The 21,961-nt window shown below is 51.5% G+C and overlaps 1 protein-coding gene and 1 long non-coding RNA gene across 3 annotated transcripts in view; one reads left to right on the forward strand and one right to left on the reverse strand.

Moving 5' to 3' along the window:
* The window catches only part of LOC114885713, a 20,632-nt gene extending 7,513 nt beyond the window's left edge, over nt 1-13,119 (reverse strand). Inside the window, exon 1 of one of the 2 annotated variants that reach the window (XR_003791167.1) lies at nt 13,055-13,119. This is a non-coding gene — a long non-coding RNA (uncharacterized LOC114885713). Of the gene's footprint in view, nt 1-12,775 lie in introns of both variants that reach the window. The other variant, XR_003791166.1, reaches the window with a different exon arrangement.
* Nucleotides 13,120-13,294: 175 nt separating this feature from the next.
* Nucleotides 13,295-21,961, forward strand: part of CD9 (CD9 molecule) — a 35,918-nt gene continuing 27,251 nt past the window's right edge. Inside the window, exon 1 of the mRNA XM_029205912.1 lies at nt 13,295-13,521. Coding sequence (XP_029061745.1) covers nt 13,456-13,521 — 66 coding nt within the window. The 5' untranslated portion in view covers nt 13,295-13,455. The remainder of the gene's footprint in view (nt 13,522-21,961) is intronic.

Consider the following 21,961-nt stretch of genomic DNA (forward strand, 5'->3'; position numbering starts at 1 on the left):
GGAAGGAAGGGAGGGAGGGAGGGAGAGGAAGAAAGGAAGGAAGGAAGGAAGAAAAAAGGAAAGGAAGGAAGGAAGGAAGGATGGGAGGGAGGGAGGGAGGGAGAGGGAGGAAGAAAGGAAGGAAGGAAGGAAGGAAGGAAGGAAGGAAGGATGGGAGGGAGGGAGGGAGGAAGAAGGAAGGAAGGAAGGAAGGATGGGAGGGAGGGAGGGAGAGAGGAAGGAAGGAAGGAAGGAAGGCAGGAATGAAGGAAGGAAGGAAGGAAGGGAGGAAGGAAGAAAACAGGGTTCAAAAAAGACTCACAGACTCACATAATCCCAAGGCCACCCAGCATGTCAGTGGCAGAGCTGAGACTGGACCCCAAGGCTCTGCCTCCCAAGCCTGCACTCCTTCTGCCACCTGTCACTAATCTAAAAGGCAGAAAGGGAAGCAGACCCTTTCCAGGTGGCCCCAGAGGGCAGAACAGGGACAGGGGTCACAGGTGGGGAGGAAACCTTTGTAATAACCAGAACTACCCGACAGTAAGTGGCCGGCCTCAGGAAGCGGCAAGCTCGTGCAAAAGCTGGCTGCTGGGGACCGTGAGAGGGATCCAGGAGGTTCCCATCACTCTCAGGGTCTGTGCCATGTGGAAGCAGCATGGGAGCCTGGCCTGCCTGGGTCTGACATTGCCCTTGACCTGTCCTTGGTGTGGGAAGGAGGGAACCTTGAGTCTGGGAAGAAGAGAACCATCTCTGGAAGCTGCCTGCTAATGGATCAATCATTCAAGCAGTTTGCAACCCTAATGTCCAGCACCAAGCGGTCGGAACAGAGCCCGGCCCTCAGGCTGCTGAGTACCTTCTAGGGAAATAGGGCTCCCACACAAAGGGAAGCAAGCATGCCAGACCCAGGCAAGAGAGGGTGTTTGCTGCAGAAACAAGGGCTAATTTACGGGCCGCCTCCCAGGTTTATAAGGAGTCAAAAGACAGGACAGTGGGGCCTGGAGAACCCAGGGAAAGCGCCTTGTACTAATAATTATAGTGTTAATAGTGTTATTCACAGCTGTCTTTTTTTTTTTTTTTTTTTTTGAGCATTTACTATGTGCCAGACACTGTGCTGAATGTTTTGGATGCATTGTAGGATTTAACCCTCAGAGCACCCCTGTGAGACAGGTGCTTTTATCGCCTTTTTACAGACAAGGAGACAGTCCCAGAGAAGGGATGTAACTCGCCCAAAATTGCACAGCGAACGTGGCAGAGCTGGGACTCAAGCCCGGATCTGTCAGACTCCAGGCTGGTGCTTCTGCCATCTCTGCCCTGACACAGAAATAGCTCCAAGATAGAATGTAATTGTTTCCTATTGCTGCTTAACAAATTAGCACAAACCTAAACACACGTTTATATAACATTTGTGTAGGTCAGAAGTGCGAGCTAAAATCAAGGTGCCAGCAGGACCGCCTTCCCTTCTGGTGGCTCCAGCGGAGAATTCATTTCTTTGCCTTTTCCAGCTTCAGGAGGCCATACTCAGCCCTCAGTATGTGGCCCCTTCCTTCGGCTTCAAAGCCGGCTTTGCCATGTCTCTCTGACCTTTACTCACACCTTCCCCTGACCACAGCCAGCGAAGACTCTGATTTTAAAGATCCCCATGACTAGACTGGGTCCACCTGGATAATTCAGGATCACCTCCCCATCTCAAAGTCCCTTTTACCATGTAAAGCAACACATTCACAGGCTCCAGGGATTAGGGTGTGGACATTTCAGGGGCCACTATTCTGCCTAGCACTTATAATAAAGTGGGGGAAAAGCAAATGCACCAGTAGCAAGGTACTTAAAAGGGGAGGGAGGGAGGAGTGAGTAAGTATATGTATTAGTATTTGCATAAAGGATACATAAAACCAGCATTGGTTATTGGAGGAGAACCAGGCTGATGGGGGACAAGGCTGGATGGTGATATTTTGTGTCATTACAGAAGTGTTCAAACACACACAAAACTAGAGAGAAAATAGTCTAGTGAATCCTTCTACCCGTCACCCAGCATCAACAGTTACCACCGTTTTGCCTTCTAGTTTCATTTATCTCCCCACCTTTTGGGAAAGGACTGAAAATGTACAGCAAATCCCACACATCGTATCACTCTAGCTTTAAAAACTTCAGTATGTAGCTCTAAGAGACAGGGGGTTTTCAGAAGTATACCACAACTCCATCATCACACCTAATAAACTTAAAAATAGTTTCTTACTATCATCTAATACTTAGTTTATATTTAAATTTCCCTAATTGCCTACAAACTTTTTTTTTTTTTTTTTAAGTAATTGGTTCATTTGGATCAGGACCCAGACAAGGCCCTCATGCTGTACTGGGTTGAGGTGAATCCTAAATTTCTCTCAACCTATAACAATTTCCAGGAGATACACTCTTCCCTCTCTACACTTTTATATTTTTATTTCTCAATCATGTAAATGAATGATCTACACAGAAGTCAAATACGGGAGACAATACAAATCTCATGCTGCGTGGAGAGTTAAAGGATGGGGGTGAAGAAGACCATCCCAAGCAGGGGACTCAGGAGCAGAGAGGAGGGGGTGGGGGAGGGGGGCCCAGGGGTCCAACATTCTGGGGGTTTCCTGGTCTGCTTGGCAGAGGTAGGTGGAAGGGTTGCAGGGACACCAGCGACAGCCTAGGCTGCAGCATCCTGAGGAAAGTCCCCAAAGGGGACTTTATAAATAAATCAATAAAAGGATGATGCAACCTTATCTAAATGTGCAGCCTGCCGAGAAACCACAGGAAACCCACTACCCACCAAACCGAGCCTAGTGTTACACCAAAGCGCCCCCAGACCGGACAGCGGAGGAACATAGAGGCGGATAATCACGAAGGACAGAGGAGCCGCTGAAACTCCCAGACGTGAGAGACCTGAGCTCTGTGCCAGCTCTGCCTTCAGCCGTCTGCAGGGTCCTGTGAAGGTCACCTGCAGACGCAGCACCTCGAGTAGCCATGGCTGGGGGAGCGGGGAGTGAGCAATAGCACGCACCAGCATGTGCTTGGATCTGCATAAAGAAGGTTACATAAAAACCAAATGAGAGCGGGACCTCCCTGGTGGCGCAGCGGTTAAGAATCCGTCTGCCAAGGAAGGGGACACAGGTTCGAGCCCTGGTCCGGGAAGATCCCACATGCCGCGGAGCAACTAAGCCCGTGTGCCACAACTACTGAGCCTGTGCTCTAGAGCCCACGAGCCACAACTACTGAGCCCATGCACCACAATTACGGAAGCCCGCGTGCCTAGAGCCTGCGCTCTGCAACAAGAGAAGCCACCGCAATGAGAAGCCCATGCACCGCAACGAAGAATAGCCCCACGCGCGGCAACTAGAGAAAGCCTGTGCGCAGCAATGAAGGCCCAACACAGCCAAAAATAAATAAATAAATTTATCCAAAAAAAAAACAAATGAGAGTCAAAGAGATCCTGAGTACGGAAGGAGCAGTGGAAATTCTCCCCACTTAATATTGCTAACAGCCAGATCCCAAAGCCCCACTCCTACCACCACTCCCCATATTATCCCTGACTGAAAGAGGGGTTGCTGCAGGATGAATAGGAGTTTGCTGGGAACAGGAAATTTACTGTAGACGAAGAGAATGACAGAGTCAAAGGAAGAGAGGCGGGAATGAGCCCAGGGCGTTCAGAGAATTAAAACGAATTCAAAGTGCTAAATCAATGTGGGATCTTGATTGGACTCTGGGACAGGAAGAGGACATTAGTGGAAAAACAGGTGAAATCTGAATAACATCTGCAGTTTAGTTAATAGTACTGTACTTAGTTTTGACAAATAAACCACGTTTTTTTTCAGATGTTGACATTGGGGGGGAAGCTGTACTATCTTTGCAACTTTTCTGTAAACCTAAAATTATTCCAAAATAAAGGAGTTAGTAGGAAAGAGAGAGAAGGAAAAAAGACAAAAAGAGCAGTACAAAATGGCTAAAGCATATAAGTTGCCAGAAGGTGGGAACGGGTGATGGGCATCAGCAGAGGCTGGCTTACCGGGGCCTCCTGTGCCCCACCACGGGGTCCAGACTCCATCTCTCTGCAGGCAGTACTCCACGGTGATGTCCCCTCTTTCTGAACCCTTCCCACAGGCCCCAGGGGGACACCAGCCACAGTTTCTTACCTTCATGTTCACCTTAACTATATTTCACCTGCGCATATGTGCCTGAACACACACACACAAAGATCCCAGGTCTGCTACACACACACACACACACACACACACACAGAGCTCATCTAGGAGGTGCCCTGTGTCCAGCCTCTAATCCCCCCACCCCCCGGGAATCTAGAACCATCACCCAGAACAGAGGTCAGCAGCCATCCCCATTCCCCGTGGTGGAGGAAAAGCAGTCACCCTCCCAGCTCCGCAGCTGTGAAAAGGGAGCCTCAGAAGGACAGTCTCCAGCAAAGGCAGGACCAAGACGCAAACACTCCACCTGTCTTCGGCCCCTAAGACTCAGACGCTCAGCTTGCTGGGGGCACCTTCAAGATGGCACAACCCCTCGGGTGTCACCTGCAGTCCCTTCACCCACCTCCACAACCAAAGGACAAGAAAGACAGAGAGAACACCCATGTTAACACAGCCATTTACGCCATGCAGAGGTAGTTCAGCACCCGGGTCCTGGAGCCAGATCACCTGGGCTCAAATCCCGGCTCCGCTGCTTCCCAGCAAGTGAATTCATGTGGCCTCCATTTCCCCATGTGTGAAATGGACATAGTAAGACTCTCAACCTCAGAGGGCCGTTTGAGGATTAAACGGGTTTACACATAGCAGTTGTGCCCATCCAAGTGTTCGTTCTTTGGGCTTATTTTTTCACCTAGTGTCTGCAGAGTTCCTACTGTGGGTACTACAGGAGCTGATCATCTATTGGGGGACATTTTTTTTAAAAGATGCATGAAACATGAAATTACTGGGAATTCCCTAGCAGTTGAGTGGTTAGGACTCCGTGCTTCCACTGCAGGGGGCACAGGTTCGATCCCTGGTCAGGGAACTAAGATTCGCATGCCTTGCGGCTCAGCCAAAAAAAAAAACACACACATGAAATTACCATCCAGGACAACGTCTGATCAGAGTCTAGTGGGTGCCTCAGAAAGAAACTGCTACAGGAGCGCTGAGAGGGTGGGCCAGCACAAACTGGGATGATCGAGGATTCGGGAAACGCAGGGGCCAAGCTGGCCTCAAAGATGGGGGCTGCTTATGGGGGAGAAGAGAAAAGGATGGGCCAGGGACTGGGGCAGAGGGAAGAGGCGGTGGGAACCCAGCCATAGGTGTGGGTGTGCATGCGGTGTCCCAAGAGAGGGAACAGAATTGTAAATACTATAGGTTATGACAAGAGAGCAGAGGGCCTTTATGATGAGCTTAGAATTAGGACATGAGCCTTTCATACATTCAGAAAATATTTACTGTGCACCTGCTGTGTGTCGGGTACTGTTCAAGGCCCTCGGGATACTTCTGAGAACAAGACAGTCACAGTCCCTGCTCTGGAGGAGCTTACATTCCGGCGGAAGGAGGCAGATTATAAACAATACACATACTAAGAAAATTCTTTCCTCTGTCAGAAGGTGATAAGTGTGATGGCAAACAATTTAGCAGTAAGTGGAGCCCAAGAGGTTTTCGAGCAGGAAAAATGCGCGAAGCAAAGCTTTAGGAGTTACAACAAAAAGACGATATTAAATATTAGTTACTGGGGCTTCCCTGGTGGCGCAGTGGTTGAGAATCTGCCTGCCAATGCAGGGGACACGGGTTCAAGCCCTGGTCTGGGAAGATCCCACATGCCGCGGAGCAACTGGGCCCGTGAGCCACAACTACTGAGCCTGCGCGTCTGGAGCCTGTGCTCCGCAACAAGAGAGGCCGCGATAGTGAGAGGCCCGCGCACCGCGATGAAGAGTGGCCCCCGCTCGCCGCAACTAGAGAAAGCCCTCGCACAGAAATGAAGACCCAACGCAGCCAAAAATAAATTAATTAATAAAAAAAATATTAGTTACTTACAACTCTTCGTCACCCCCCACCCAATCTCCTGAAGTGGACAGATCCTGAGAAATATGATTTGTTTTGCTGAGCTGGGGTAGTGGGAAGTGGAGGATGCAGACTGGAAATGCCGAGTGAGAGCTACGTTGCTCCCCATGAAGCGGAGGGCGAGGGCCAGAGGCTGGCAGGGGCTGGGCAGGGGTGCAGGAGACCAGGCAGGCGTGGCTGCACAGAATAGAAGTTTGAAGAAAGATCCAAAAAGCATTTTGAGAATGGTGTTCTCTGGCATGCAAGCTGTCACCCCTCATCCAGTTCTCCGTGAAATCTTCATAAACTCCATACTCTGCGTGGGTGGTCTCCACAAGGACTACGCGTGTGTTCAACACACTGAAAAGAAGTTATGGTGGGGGTAGGGCGGCCCAAGGAAGCCCAAGCCCAGGGACATGGCAAGGCAGGCGGTCCAGTGATGCGTGCAGACTGGATGAGTGAATGACAGGAACGCGGGTAGGAGGATGGGACAGTTGTTTGGACTGAGGAAGGGCTTCGAGGACATGGCCCCATCTTGGGTGGAGCAGGTGGAGAGAAAGCTGAGCCATCAACATGGAGCCGGACTCAGAAGCCCTGAGGTCTGGTCTTTTCTCTAAATCTCTCTCTCTTGGGTGGGGAGGGATAAACCAGGAGGTTGGGATTAACATATACGTACTACTATATATAAAACAGATAACCGGGAGGGAGGGAGACGCAAGAGGGAAGACATATGGGAACATATGTATATGTATAACTGATTCACTTTGTTATAAAGCAGAAACTAACACACCATTGTAAAGCATTTATACCCCAATAAAGATGTTTAAAAAAAAACAAAAAAACAGATAACCAACAAGGATCTACTGTAGAGCACAGGGAACTCTACTCAACATTTTGTGATAACCTACCTGGGAAACTAACACAACACTGTAAATCAACTATATTTCAATAAATAAATAAATAAATAAACTTCCTTGAAAAAGATAAAAAAATTTTTAAAGACACCAACAATCCAATAATACCCTGTCATTCGAACAGAGAAAAAAATAAGAAACAAAATAAATCAGTCTCTCCTGCCTTGGGCTTGCTTCTTCATTTTTAAGTTGGACAGCCTCGGTGGCACCTCCTACCGGTGACGGGAACAGTACAAGGAAGCAGGAAGCACATTCAGTGAGCAGGTGTGGGACCAGCAGGAGCAGAGGAATCCCAGGTGAGAGGAGGGTTCGGGGCTGACCGGAGGGTGTGGGCAAGGAGAAGGGCAGGCGGCTTCTTGTGTAGGGAGCCCCTCGGAGATTATGAAGTCTGATCTTGATGTTTATTTTGAGATGTCTATTCGTATACTATTGACTCTGTGACAAATTACCACAAATTTAGTGGCTTAAAATCAGCGCACGACTTTACAATTCTGCAGGTCAGAAGCCCAAAATGAGTCGGCAGGATGACATTTGCTCCCTCTGGCAGCTCGAGGGGAGAATCTGCTTCCTTGCCGCCTCTGGAGCTGCCTGCATTCCTTGGCTGCGGCCCTGCGTCCTTCCCATCTCGGCCTCCGCCTCCACGTCTCCCTCTCTGGCTCTGACGCGCCTGCCTCTTCTTCTAAGGACTCGTGGGATTACACTGGGCCCGTGAGTACATGCCACGATAGCCTCCCCATCTCAAGATCGTAACGTAATCACACGTGCAAAATCCCTTTTGCCATGGAAGGTAGTATCTTCACGGATTTGGGGGGTTAGGATGTGGGCATATTTGCGGGGACATTAGGGTTAGGGAAATGCTCTACAGGCCCTCAGATATCATGATGAATTTAAGCGCAAAAGAAAAATGGTGGGAGGAACAAGGGGGGATGCACATCCAGGGAAAGAGGGGAGCGGAGGACAGAGGAGCCATGCCTGAGGGAGACCCACTCCCTGGCAGTTTTTTCACAAGTTTGCAGAGGGCTCCTATGGGCCAGCAAGGGACTGGATGCTTGGAGAACACAGAAACTAACCAAATGCACGTGTATTTAGAGGAGCTCGCCTCCAAAACGTGTACACAGGAGAGATTACGATGAAGCCCAATGAGTCACACAGGAGAGATCCAAACAAGGTAATCCGTGGAGGAAAAGACCGAGTGTTCAAGGCTTCACAGAGTAGTGACATTTGAGCTTAGTAAGAGGCGCAGCAAAGACGTTTCTAGAAGGGAAGGGAGTGAACCAAGGTGGGTGGTACAACCCCAGGGACAGCAAGGGAGAGGTGTCCAGAAAGAAGGGCTGTTCAGCAGGGTCATGGCAAGGAGAAATGGCCACCAGTGTGGCAGCTGGGAGGCCTTAGTGGCCCATGAGAGTGGGTTCTCCAGCCGCCTCCCATAGCAGGAAGCAAGACCGGGCCCAGGAAGACGGGTGTGGCCAGTCCTCAGCTCCCTAGCCCTGTGTTCAAATCTTACCACCAGGTGGGGCACAAGAGCCAGAGTGAACCCCCAGCCAGAGCAGGGGTTTTTCCAGAAACAGGATGCCCTGAGGGAAGGGAGGAAAAGTTCTCCCACTCCATCACCACACAGCCTGGAAGGCCTCACTGCCTTCATGTGATCTCTGACTCAGGGGCTTACCCAGATTTTCCCCTTCCAGTTAAAGCAAAACCATATTTTTTCCGTTGCTCCCTTTCTTGGTTGCCTGTAGGACTAAAGGCCTCTAACAAACACACTTTGGGGCAGAGGCTCAGGGCACCACACAACAGAGGGGACCTGATATCTCCTAATTCAAAATGTCACTGTACAGGCCCAGACAGAGGAGGTGGCTTGTCCAGAATAAACCAAAGGGTGGGATCAAGAACAGAATTCAGATCTCCTCACTCACATTCTCAGGACTCCTTGATTGTACGTAATTTGATGTTTCACCATAGCCCTCTCCCACCAATGGTTTCTTGAGGGTAAACAGTAACAGTAATAGTAACAGTAGCCAACATTCCCTGGGCACTCCAGTGGCAGGTGGATGACCTCAGTCAGTGCTCACAATTACCCTTAGAAGGAGTTTCTTTTATAAGCTTAAATGTTTGCTCAACTCCTCCCATCTGGGCTTGTGAATGAGGAGGTGGGGCGGGGAGAGGAGAGGAGAATATAAAAAAGATAAAATCCTTTCTCTCCTTAGACCTGTTCTCCCAAAGCAGGTGGACTCTGGCTGAGGACAGCACCATGAGACCTTGTCTGGTTTCCGGCCTCAGCACCCCACACCCTGCTGGACCCCAACCATCCTTGGCCACGGTGGGTCAGGGGCAGTGACCTGGGAAAGAGTATCAAAACTCCTCTTCCCGTGGCCACTATTGGCCACATTTAGGGAACTTTGCTTCCGCGGCTGCTCCTTCCCAGTCCTCCTTCCTTCCCTGTCTCACCCACTATGGTGGTTTCCCCAGCAGCTGCCTGTGGTTTTGTGCCTGTGCCTTTCCACATGGTTCCCTCTGCCTGGAGTTCCCTCCCCAGCCTTGTCTGCTGGCCCACCTTCCAAAGTCAGCTGCGGTGTCCCCCTCGCTGGAAGCCTCTCCCAGCTCAGGCAGACCTGGGTACACGCCCCAGCCCCTGCTGCTTCCTAGGCAACATCTCCCCCTGTTAGCACGAGTTCGTGTGCCTGACGTACAGTGAGGCCAAACATACCAAAACGTCGGAGTTTGGAGCAGAGAAAGGTTTATCAGGGCAGGGCCATACAAGGAGACGGGTGGCTCACGCCCTAAAAAAACCCCAAGCTCCAGGAAGGATTTCGAAGGGTTTCAGCAAAGCTTTTTTAAAGCCAGGCAAGGGACAAGGGTCGCAGGGTCTGTGATCATCTCGTGCACAGTTCTCTAATTGGCTGATGGTGAGGTAACAGGGCGGTGTCACAGGGGTTAACCTGATCAATCCTTAGGCTCCAGGAGGCCTGGGGCTCTGTGTTCAGGTCATCAAGTAGTTAACATCTTCCCTTTGGTGGAGGGTTTTAGCATCTGTAAAACAACTCAGGAAATGTGCATCAAATACCATTACCCTAGGTACTTAAGAGATGAGCTAAAGCAGAGGATATGGGGGAGGCCTGTCCCAGGAAGGCCCCATAGGGTCCTGCTCGGTTACACCACAAGCAAAGACCCCAGGGGCTTATACTGGTCTGGCCTGCACTGAGATTCTTCCAGGTGAGATAGAGGGCATGTCGTCTTAGCATCGGGTATGTATAGGACACAGAGCAGGCTCTCCAGAAACACTGGAAGAAGAAATGAATGAAATTCTCCTCGGCTCCAGCTGGCCTGACTCTGATCTTGCCCTCGCTACCCCCTCCCTGGTTTGCCCCCCTCTCTCCAGCCTCCACCCCGTTGCCCCACCCCTTGGTCTCTCACCTGAACTACTCCACAGCCTCCTAACGTACCTCCACGGGTCGCCAGCTCACCTTCGTCTCCTGCTGCCCCGCTCCCCAATTGCAGGTGCCCTGATACACCTCACCTTTCAGTCTAACCCCCCAAAGCTCTGAGCCAAGGCCTGGAGATAGAGGCAATGGTCCTTGTCCTCAAGGATCCTCCTGCCTGCTCCTCCCCTCAACCCCCAACCGCCCCCTGCCACCAGCCACCCAACTACCCAAAGCACAGGTTCCCTGCTTATAAACACTTCGGTGACCCCTCAGCCCCGCTTGCAGAGTCCAGGACCATGAGGCACCTCTAGTTACGTCCCCACCTTCACCTCCCTACACGCCTCCCCCAACTGTGAGCTCCAGCCTAGACCCCAGACGGCCCCAGCCCCAGCTTTGCCTGATTCTCCCATGATTGCAACCACTCTTCCTGGGGTTCTGCAGCATGCTTTCCAATTTGGGTCAAAGGCCCCTCCTTTAAGCCCCCGGGGCCTTTAAGCCTCTCTCCTTGACCTCCTGTAACACGCTCATCCCCCTCCTGCCCTAAGGACATAACAGGATACTGAAAGGTGTTTTCGAATGAATGCATCAATGAGACAGATCTAACAACGATCGTAAACAGAGCAAAATATGTACTTTAAAGTGGTAACGCAGGCTGTTTCTGGTGAGTGTTATTTTGAGTTACGTTTTTTTTTGCTTATTGGTATTTTCTGATGTTTCGGTAATTGAGCAGGTTTTGTTTTTGTAATTTAAAAAAAAAAAACCACCAAAGGAAACTTCATTTTGAAAAAAATACGAAAGGGTTTTGGGATTTCAAAAGTAGGGGGAATCTCCTCATCCTCTGGTGAGAAACAGGAAAGGAATGTTTAAGGGGCCATAGAATTTCTACAAGTGAAGATGGGAAGGCAGGCCAGCCAGAGGGCACACACCACATGCCAGGTGCAGACCTGGGGTGCTGGGGAGGGCAGAGTGTCCCCTACAGATGCAAGATGAGGAATTTTAACTTATCTCATTGAATGTGGGGAGCTGCAGAAAGAATCTTTCTCTTCCAGTTTTACTGAGATAGAATTGACCTGCAGCACTCTATAAATTTAAGGTGTTCGACATAGTGATTTGACTCACATACATCATGAAATGATTACCACGGTGGGTTTAGTGAATACCCACATCTCATACACATACATTAAAGAAATAGAAAAATATTTATATTTTCTCCTTGTGATGAGAGCTCAGGATTTATTCTCTTAACAATTTTCCTTTATAACTTGCAGCAGTGTTAATTATTTACCTTAAAACGGGAAGTTTGTCCCTTTTGACTACCTTCATCCGATTCCCCTTCCCCTCCCCTCCCCACCTCTGGTAACCACAAATCTGATCTCTTTTTCTGAGTTTGTTTGCTTGTTTTTGAAGTATAAATTGACCTACAACACTGTGTTAGTTCATGATACATAACACAGTGATTCGATATTTCTATACATTTCAAAATGATCACCATGATAAGCTAGTTACCATCTGTCACCGTACGAAGATATTACATAATTATGGACTATATTCCCCACACCGTACATTTAATTCCCATGACTCGTTTATTCCGTAAGTGAAAGTTTGTACCTCTTAAATCTCCCTCGCGTAATTCTCTCCTGCCCCTACCCCCCTTCCCTGTGGCAACCACCTGTTTGTTCTCTGTGTCTATGACTCTGTTTCTGTTTAGTTATATTTGTTTGTTTTTTAGATTCCACATGTAAGTGAAATCATACAGTATCTGGCTTTCTCTCTCTGATTTATTTCACCCCACATAATACCCTCTAGGTCCATCCATGTTGCTGCAAGTGGCAAGATTTCATTCTTTTTTATGGCTGAGTAATATTCCATTGTGTATATACACATCTTCTTTATCCCTCCATCTATTGATGGACACTTATGCTGTTTCCATATCTTGGCTACTGTAAATAATGCTGCAATGAACACAGGGGTGCAAATATATTTTCAAGTAGTGCTTTCATTTTCTTTGGATAAATACCCAGGAGTGGAATTGCTGGGTAGTTCTCTTTTTAATTTTTTTAAGGAACCTCCATACTGCTTTCCATAGTGGCTGCACCAACTTACATTCCCCCCAACAGTGGAGGAGGGTTCCCTTTTCTCCACATCCTCGCCAACATTTATCATTTGCGGGACATTTCTGAGCGGGGGAGAAACACCCTAAGCACTCTGGCACTGGAGCTTCAAAGAGGTAGCAGTGGGCCGAGTCAAAGGGCAAGAGTGCAGGTGATGGGGAGTAGAGGCAAGAACAGAAGCCAGGCTACAGGCTTTGTCTTCTCCTCTGGGCCATCTGAACCTCAAGTCCAGGAAGCACTCCCGGACTGCCCGGCCCTCAGACATATTACTATTCAGTGATGGTATCTGAGAATTACTCCCATAAGCTTCCGACCGATCTTCCCACCTGGACGGCGAGCTTCTAATTCCTCCTGCTCCGCATGATGTGCCGAGTAACAGTGTGCTTCACGAGTGAAGGTTTGCAAGGAGCCGCCCCAGGGAGACATAAGGCCAGGCAGCTTCTCTTTAAATCGAGGCCAAAGCAAGAAGAGCCCTCATTCTGCGGGCAGCCGGCCTTGGGTTAAGGGACCTCGGCCCCGACCACCGGGGAAGGGGTCTCCCAAAGCAGAGGGCTCGAGAAGGACGGAAACCAGGGGACAACCGGAAGGGCGAGGCCTCCACTTACTCCGGGACGAAAGCAGCCGAAGATGACTGACTGGACAGACCCCAGGACTGCTGGGAGGAAACGGGGAGGACGGCGGGAAGTCAAGGCCGCCCGACTCGGTGGGAAGGGCCGAGCCAGAGGCGGGAGGGGCTGCGGCCACCGGACCTGGGCGGGGCGGGGCGGGGCAGGTGGGGCGGGGGCGAGGGCGGGGGCGGGGTCAGGGGCGGGGGCGAGGGCGGGGGCGGGGCCCGGCACATGCGCACCGCGGCGGCGCGCGCCCGAGGAGTGGCACTTTTTAAAAGTGCAGCCCTGAGGCCAACCCACAGCCGCCAGCACCTCGGTCCGAAGCCTGGTCCCGCCCGTCCCGGCCTCAAGCGCCCCCGTCCCACACCAGTCCGGCCCAGGCCAGTCTAGCGCGCACCATGCCGGTCAAAGGAGGCACCAAGTGCATCAAATATCTGCTGTTCGGATTTAACTTCATCTTCTGGGTGAGTGAGCGCGACTGCCGCGCGCTCCTCTCCGGGGCCACCTGTCCACCCCGGGCACCCGGTCCGCGGTCGGGGTTGCCGGTCACCGGCATCGCCTGCGCAGGGGAAGACTCCTGGCGGGAAGAGAGGGCACTGCGGCCGCCAGCTGGCTCCTCGGCCGGGGCTGAGACGGGCTGGGAGGGCACGTTGGTCCGGGGCTGGCCCGAAGCGGGGCGGGCAGGGGGCGCGGGGCCCTAGTGAGCCGGGTGTGTGTGTGTGGGGGGGGTGTTTGCTCCCACCCCGATCCCCTCCGAGTGCAGGAGGGAGAAACGGAGCACCCCCTCTGCTGGGGACTCAAGGCCCTGCCCGAAGGGGACTGTGGCGGGCAGTGCAGCTCGTGACCCGGGTGTGGTCCCCCCGAGTGGCCGAGGCCGCAGGGAGGGGAGGATGCGGACCCTCCGAGGGACTAAGGTGGCGCCGGAGGAGCTCAGTGAAGGTCTGTTGGCACCTTTACGCCGGAGAGCAAGGGGCGCGCAGGTCGCGGGTGTCAGCGTCCCGGGCCCCGTCCCTGAATGAGCGTCGGGATCCCTCCTCCACCCCCGAGGGGGAACCTTCAGGCCCCATGCTCTCAGACTGATTCTGAGCCGGCGTGAGAAAGTCCGAGCTCCCTCGAAACTACCTGAAAGACTAGCTTGTCTTGATTTTTTTTTTTTTTCCCCCGAAGAGCGATAAGTATCTGAGCTGGAGAGAACTCCGGGAGAGTTGGGGAGGGGTGGGGCAGATGCCTATCGGCGCCCTCAGTAGGATGAGTCCTCTGTTTCTCCATTTCCGGGAGAGATCAGGTGCCGGCCTCACCCCCTTCCCCGCCAGCCCACCCAGCAGCCGGGCGGGGCCACAGGGAGTGGACTGTCACCTGGGGAGGACGCAGGCCAGGGAGATCCAGGACTCCCGCTGCCGGCCACTCTCAGCCTGTCTGCAAATGGGAAGGCTAAGCCCGGCAGCAGGGAAGGGGAGTGGTCCCTCCGCACCTCTCCTTGAGGGATTAAGGGGCCACCCAAAGAAAGAGGCAAGGAATAGGGGACTTTGGTGTTCTGGTTCACGGGCCACATCCCCTGCTCACAGGTGGACAGTATTTGCCCCTTTGCAGTCAGGAAAGCATTTGGAAAGGCAGGCCCTGTGCCACTCTCGATAGAGATGGCTGTAGAAGCAGGGGCGAGCCACCAGAGGCTTGTAACAAAAATGTGCTTATTTCCTTGGAGCTGCTTCCCCATGAACCCCAGGGAAAATCTCCTGAGATTTAATCCTCTCTCTGGAGCTGACGGGGTATGAGATTGACCTGCCCTTGCAAGACTCATCACACCCAACACCTGCTCTAGTGAGGACAGTGCATAGGTGTGCCCTGCCCAGCCCATGGTCTGCTCTAGGGAGACCCTCCTGTGGTGGGCACCCCCTCCTCCCGGGTGTCCCTGCCAGCCAGCTAGCTGCCAGCCTTGGCTCCGCCAGTCTCCAACTCCGGCTCTAAGAAAGAACGTCAAAGGCTGACTAGCCCCGCCCCACCCCGCCCTTGTCCTTTAAGGAGTTTTTCTCTCCCTCCTCCCTAGCACCGTCTCTCCCCTGCCAGTCTCTTGGTTACTCCTCAGCTATCTGCCTAGGCTGTGTGAGGGTTTGGGGCGCGGGGACCCACGGACTCCCAGGGTGCCTCCATACCCCCCGCCCCATGGCACCTGCAGGAGCCTGGCGGGAGGCTCCCAGGCCACTCAGGTATCTGCTCAGCCTCTCACTGACTCCTGCCTGCCACCCCACTGTATCCAGACCTGCCCCTGCCTGAGCTAGGTGCTGCTGATGGGCTGTGTCATCTGAAACAGAAATGACTCATTCTAGGAACGGCTGGGTATAGAATTAGAAATGACTTTTGAGGTGATTCAGTCCAGCCTCTTCTTCACAGCGAGGAAGCGGGAACCAGAGAGGGGCTGACCTGCCCAGCGTCACGGGAACCCAGCCAATACCCCAACCCCTAGGTCCCTTAAGTCCTGTCCTCTTCCGTTTCCATCACAAAACCAACAAGGGGACCTGGTAACGGGTGGTGTATGGGGGTCAGCAGTAGCTTCATGTCTCTGAATCGTTTATTGTTCAGTCGTCCTGTATTCAGGTCCCTGTAGAGATGAAGCCCTCATCTCCCTCCTAGGAGGTGTTGGAATAAAGGAACACCATGATCCCCTTGTGCAGCATGTTACTGCAAAATCCTTTTCCAAATCTCATTGTATAGCCAGAGCAGGTAACATTCTCCCCATTTTACTGATGACCAGGAAACTAGTCCCCAGAGAGGTTCCACGACTCAGCCAGGGTCATGTGGCAGGATAGCATCAGAGGTGAGTCTGAAGGCAGGTCCGGTTGGCTCCAAGTTCAGCACGCTTTCCATCACCACCTGCTGCTGTACCCAGCTGAGCGGGAGTGAAAGGAGGGCGGCAACAAGCCCTCAAAAACTAACTGAAGAGAAGCTACGACCTGAGGGAGCTGCTTGCTTGGATTGTTATGATGTCATCACTTCCCTTTCTCTCTTGAGACCAGGAATTTATAAACTTGGTGTTTGGGACCTGATGTGGGCCTTGAAGAGCAGGAGTTGGGAGGCTAGGGGCCACCAGTACCTCATGGACAGAGGATGCTGAGGGGTGGTCCAGCAGGGATCCAGAGAGGAGAAGCCCACCTCAGCGGCAGTGGGGTGATTGGGGCGGGGGAGGGGAGCGGTGTACCTCTTCCCTGGCCCCCAGTCTCATCCCTGTGGGACCCTCAGTGACAGCAGAGCCTGCACTGCCTGCCCTCCCCAAGTAGGGCCTCTGGTGCCCACAGCTAAGCCAGCAGTCAGGCTGTTCTTCCAGTGCCCCCAGGACCCTAACTTCCCAGCTCTGTTTCAGTTGTTTCTGGGTTTCCTTCAGACCTCTTTGCCTACCCACCCTCCAAAAAATTTCGATGGGGAAACATTTTACAATGCCAAAGGGGCAGCCTCAGCTGTACAGTGGGGAACCAGGGCTGGTCCAGGCCAGGAGCAAGGCCTTCACATTCTACCCACCCCCTCACCCCTTTGTTCCCTGCCTCTCACCCCGTCTCCTCCCTCACTGATGGGAATAGCAGGGAATTTCTCTTTCCCAAGAAATGGTGTCTCGCAGGCCTAAGGCAGGCTTCACGGAAACATGGACAGAGGCCTGGACCAGAGCTCAGGGACCTGTGTGTTAGTCCAGCTCTGCCCCCAGCTCACTTTGAGCAGGTCACTTTTGAATTCCAGACCTCAGTTTCCTCATCTGTGCAACCAGTGGGTTGGAGCAAATGGTCCAGAAAGGTCCCTTCAGTAGCTCAGTCTATGAAACCAGCCCCACCCCCAGGGCCTAGAGCAAAGGACATTCCCACACAACCCAAAACAGGAGTCAGGAAATGGAAGTGTGCAGTGGGTACCCAGGCTTGACCCAGCGTGGCTTCATTTCATTCGGGGGCCTCTTGGTGTCCTGGGCCTGAGTCGTGCCTCTCTTTCCTGGTAACCCCAAGTTCCCTCCACTCCCCCTGGGTGGGGTCTCTCTGTCTGGGGGGGTTCTCTGTTTTGGTCGCCCTCAGCCTTTTGTGGCAGTGCTGCCTAGTGGTCAGAGTGGCTCTGGGTTGGATTTGCCCGTCACCGTGTGGAGCTGGTGACTACCCCCTGGGGTTGCTGTGGGTTATAGGAGCTCATGCCCGTGATGCACTTAGCCTCCTGGATGAGAAGTAAATTTCCAGCCGTAGCTTTTGTCATCCCTGTATGGAAAGGAGGTTGAGGAGGTGGGGAGGGTGGGAGCACTGGCCTGAGGAAGTGTGGAAGTTGAAACCAGAGAGAGGTAGCCAGGTGCACACGCCACATCCACACACGTCCCCCCTTCTTCTCATCCTGCATCACTGCCAGCCTCGTTCCTCCACACACCTCTGCGATTCCCACCTCAGGACCCTGACTCCATTTCATGTGTGGCCGCAAGTCTGACTGTGGGGCAGCCCCACTTCTGAAAATAAAACTGCGTGCGGAGAAATCCGGAATGCGGGGTCCGGGCGGGGGATGGGCGAGCGGGATGGCACTGGCAGAAGCCCCTCCCACCCAACCTGCTGCTTCACCCAGAAGCTGTTTGCCTTCAGTGCTGGACTGAGCAAGCAGCTGGGGCTCTTGCGTGAAATGGCTTCCACCTTTGGCACCCAGACAGCCCGAGCCCTGCGAGAGCCGGCTGTGTTTGCACAGAGGCTGGCAGGTTTGGGGAGGCCAGGTGTCTGCATCTGCTCAGGAAAATAAGACTTCTCCCTGCCCGGACTCCTGAGGCTTTCCCCCCACTTTGCCCCGCGATGGTTGTCAACAACAGATGGGACTCCCGATTTGGGGAATGGGGAGGATTCCTCTACACGCACGCGCGCGCGCACACTCACCTGGCACCATTCCAGACCTTACCCTCTTGTGCTCAAAGGAAGCAGCTGCCGGTTCAGACCTGAGTTTGGAACCGCTTTGATAAGAAGCCCTTTGGAGCACTTACTCTGCTAAACGAGTCTTCTGCGGCTTCAGACCTCACACATCACCGTTCTCACATCTTCCTTTTGTGTCAGATGCAAATCTTCACTATTAACACACAGAGCTGTGTGTCCGTGTTCGATTTGTCTGTTTTCCTGTTCGATTCCATTTTACAAGGAGGCACGGTTTGGGGGATTGGTTGCACAGTTTGGGACTTAATAATACGCCTGGGACTTAACAAAAGCACCTTTTCTGCCAAAGAGCACAAGCCTTGACCGTCTTTCTTGGGTATGCCTGGCTGTGAGGGTGAGGGACCCGACGTCACGGGTTACGGTGGCTTTTGTGGTCCTGTTGCCTCCTTGGTGGCTGCATGTTCTGGAGAGTCTGGGGAGAGGAGCGTGAAGAAAAAGTTTCAGGAAGCTTCATGTTTCTGTGCCGCGTTCCTGCCTCCCTCCGGGGGCGGGGTCAGGGGAACTTTATTTGGAACCGCCTCAGGTCTTTTCAACCAAAGACTTGTAGAAACCGTCTTTCCCTCTTACTTACAGAAGAGCAATGACTTCATGGTTTTGGGGTTTGACAATCTGGGGAAGAGCCTGTCGAACCCAGGTTCACCCAGAGATAATTTGCAACTGAGGGAATTAAGGAGACCAAAAGCGCTAATCTAAACAATATATTTTTTTTTAATTTATGTTTTTAAAGTCTGACTGCAGATCACTTGCCTGTTTCATTCCGTGGAAAAAGTAATGCTGGTCCAGGGACATTTGCATTTTCCGTCAAGTGATGGCAGGCAGCTGTGGAAAGCAGCGTCCTGTCTCCAGATGAGATAATTTTATTTTAATTACATCCATCCAGTAATTCCTCCCCTCCACCAAAGAAATACTTAGTTCTGGATAGTTTTTTGTTTGGTTTTTTGTTTAATAAATTTATTTATTTTTTATTTACTTATTTTGGGCTGCGTTGGGTCTTCGTTGATGCATGGGCTTTCTCTAGTTGCAGCGAGCCAGGGCTAGTCTTCATTGCGGTGCATGGGCTTCTCATTGCGGTGGCTTCTCCTCTTGCGGAGCATAGGCTCTAGGCACACGGGCTTAAGTAGTTGTGGCACATGGGCTCCGTAGTTGTGGCTCGCAGGCTCTAGAGCGCAGGCTCAGTAGTTGTGGCACACAGGCTTAGTTGCCCCACAGCATGTGGGATCCTCCCGGACCAGAGTTCGAACCCATGTCCCCTGCATTGGCAGGAGGATTCCCAGCCACTGCGCCACCAGGGAAGTCCCTGGATAGCTTTTAAGTACTGCTTGCTGTCATCCTCGACTGGCAGGTCCGAACATTTTGGGGGAATCCCATGAAATCAATGAGACCTGCCTCCAGAAACACACAGTCCCCGGTTTTTTTGCTTTTTTCTCCAGAGACCCATGAACCTCCCCATATCAAACACCGCATATTGGTTTCCAGGCAGCCCCTGCTCTGTCCGGAATCCCACGTTTCTGCCATGAGGTGTGGGTTGCCTCACTGCTCTCCAGGACTGCACAGAGGAGCTGTGGGGACTTTGAGGAAGGCATTAGAGAGCCCCTAAGTTCCCCGAGGATCAAGGGCAGCCCTGACTGGAGCTCTGGCCTCCCCACCCATCCTTGCTCTGACTGTCAGCTTAATCCTGGCCCAAGGAGTGGCTTGGACTCGAGATTAATTCAACGAGTGTTCTGTATTCCTAGTCCTGGAGCTTGGGCGATTTGTCTTTGCTGGGAAAGAGCAGGGTCCTGTCTTTCCCACAAATGGAAACTAGAAGGCTCGGCTGGCCTTCTCTGGCCTTGCCCCTGAGGACTTTGGAAAGGGAGATGCGCCCCCCGGGGGTCTCTGGAGACGCAGACCTCTGAGTTGTGATGTACAGCCTGGCTACGTAGCAGGGAGGACGGAGCCCACTGACTTGCAGGAGAGGGGCCAGATCTGTTTGATCCCAGGGAAGATCCCTCAGCAGAGAGGTGTGTGGACTGTTGATGTGGAGAAAGTCAGTCAGTCCTTTTGCTCAATCCTCTTGCCAGGCATTGTGCAAGGGAGCAGAAGCGGTGTCCCTGGCTGTGTTAGGGAAGTCACCCTCCACAGCCTACCCGCTACACTCTCAAGGTCCCAGTATCCACCTCTCTCAGACCCAGGCAGATGGGAGCCATGACTCCTACCGAGCCCCTGCCTCCAAACTGCTTAGAGGAGGCCCCTTTTCCTCCCAGTCTGAGCCGCATGTCAGTGTCCAAGGGCAGAAACAACACCACACGTGGATCGTAGGAGAAAATCCTTGACTGGGGGTTAAAAATATCATAAAGTAAATTAGACCGTTTTAGTGAATTCAAAACACATTTCTATAGCATTTTAGTTTTAATTTATCTTTAAACTTACACTGATTGAATCAGCAAATGATAAGCTTGATTTATTGAATCTTTAAATGAAAGATCAGCAAAATCATACACAGTTGCGAATTCATTGCTTTTCAAGTTTGGTGTGTTGTGTGTGTTTTAATTTTATTGAGGTATAGTTGATTTACAATGTTGTGTTTAATTTCTGCTCTACAGCATGTGTGTGTTTTAATTGAAGTATGATTGACGTACAACATTCCTTTAGTTTCCAGTGTACAACGTAATGATTTGACATTCATACACGTTGCAAAATGATAGCCAGAGTAAGCCTACTTACCATCTGTCACCATACAAAGTTACAGAATTTTTTTTTTCTTGAGATGAGAGCAGCTTTCAAATCTGCAGAACAATATCACTGACTATAGTTACCTTGCTGTACATCACATCCCCTTGACTTATTTATTTTATAACTGAAAATTTGTACCTCTGGATCCCCTTCGCCCGTTTTACCCACCTCCCCAGCCTTCCTTCCCTCAGGCAACCACCAATCTGTTCTCTGTGTCTGTGGGCTTGGTTTGGTTTGGTTTGTTCATTTGTTTTGTCTTCCGGATTTCATTTAGCATAATACCCTCCAGGTCCATCCATGTTGTCACAAATGGTGTAATTTCTTTCTTTTTTATGGCTGAATAATATTCTAGTGTATATATGTACCATGTCTTCTTTATACATTTATCTATGGATGGACATTTAGGTTGTTTCCATGTCTTGGCTATTGTAAATAGGGCTGCAGTGAACATAGGGGTGCATGTGTCTTTTCGAATTAGTGTTTTCATGTTCTTTGAATACGTAACCAGAAGTGAAATTGCTGCATCATGTGGTAATTCTATTTTTAATCTTTTGGGAAACTGCCATACTCTTTTCCATACTGGGTGCACAAATTTACATTTCCACCAAGACTGCGCAAGGTTCCCTTTCTCCACATCATCATCAACACTTGTTATTTGTTGTCCTTTAGATAATAGCTATTGTGACAGGTATAACATGATACCTGATTGTGGTTTTGATTTGCATTTCCCTGATGTTTAGTGATGTTGAGCATCTTTTCATGTGCCCGTTGGCCACCTGTATGTCTTCTTTGGGAAGTTTAGTTTAAAAGATAGTTTGCTATAGACTGTTTGCGCCTCTCCAAATTCATATGTTAAATCCTAAAGTCCAATGCAGTTTTATTTGGAGTCAAGGCTGTTGGGGGTGATTAGGTCATGAGGATGGGGCCCTCATGAATGGAATTAGTGCCCTTATAAGAAGAGGCGGGACCTCTCTGGTGACGCAGTGGTTAAGAATCTGCCTCCCGGGCTCCCCCGGTGGCGCAGTGGTTGAGAGTCCGCCTGCCAATGCAGGGGACACGGGTTCGTGACCCAGTCTGGGAAGATCCCACATGCCACGGAGCGGCTAGGCCCGTGAGCCATGGCCACTGAGCCTGCGCGTCCGGAGCCTGTGCTCCGCAGCGGGAGAGGCCACAACAGTGAGAGGCCCGCGTATCACTAAAAAAAAAAAAAAAAAAAAAGTCCTCCTCCCAATGCAGGGGACGTGGGTTCGAGCCCTGGTCCGGGAAGATC

This window comes from Monodon monoceros, unplaced genomic scaffold (assembly GCF_005190385.1).
Source record: "Monodon monoceros isolate NGI ecotype Baffin Bay Population unplaced genomic scaffold, NGI_Narwhal_1 Super_Scaffold_6, whole genome shotgun sequence".
Lineage (NCBI taxonomy): Eukaryota > Metazoa > Chordata > Mammalia > Artiodactyla > Monodontidae > Monodon > Monodon monoceros.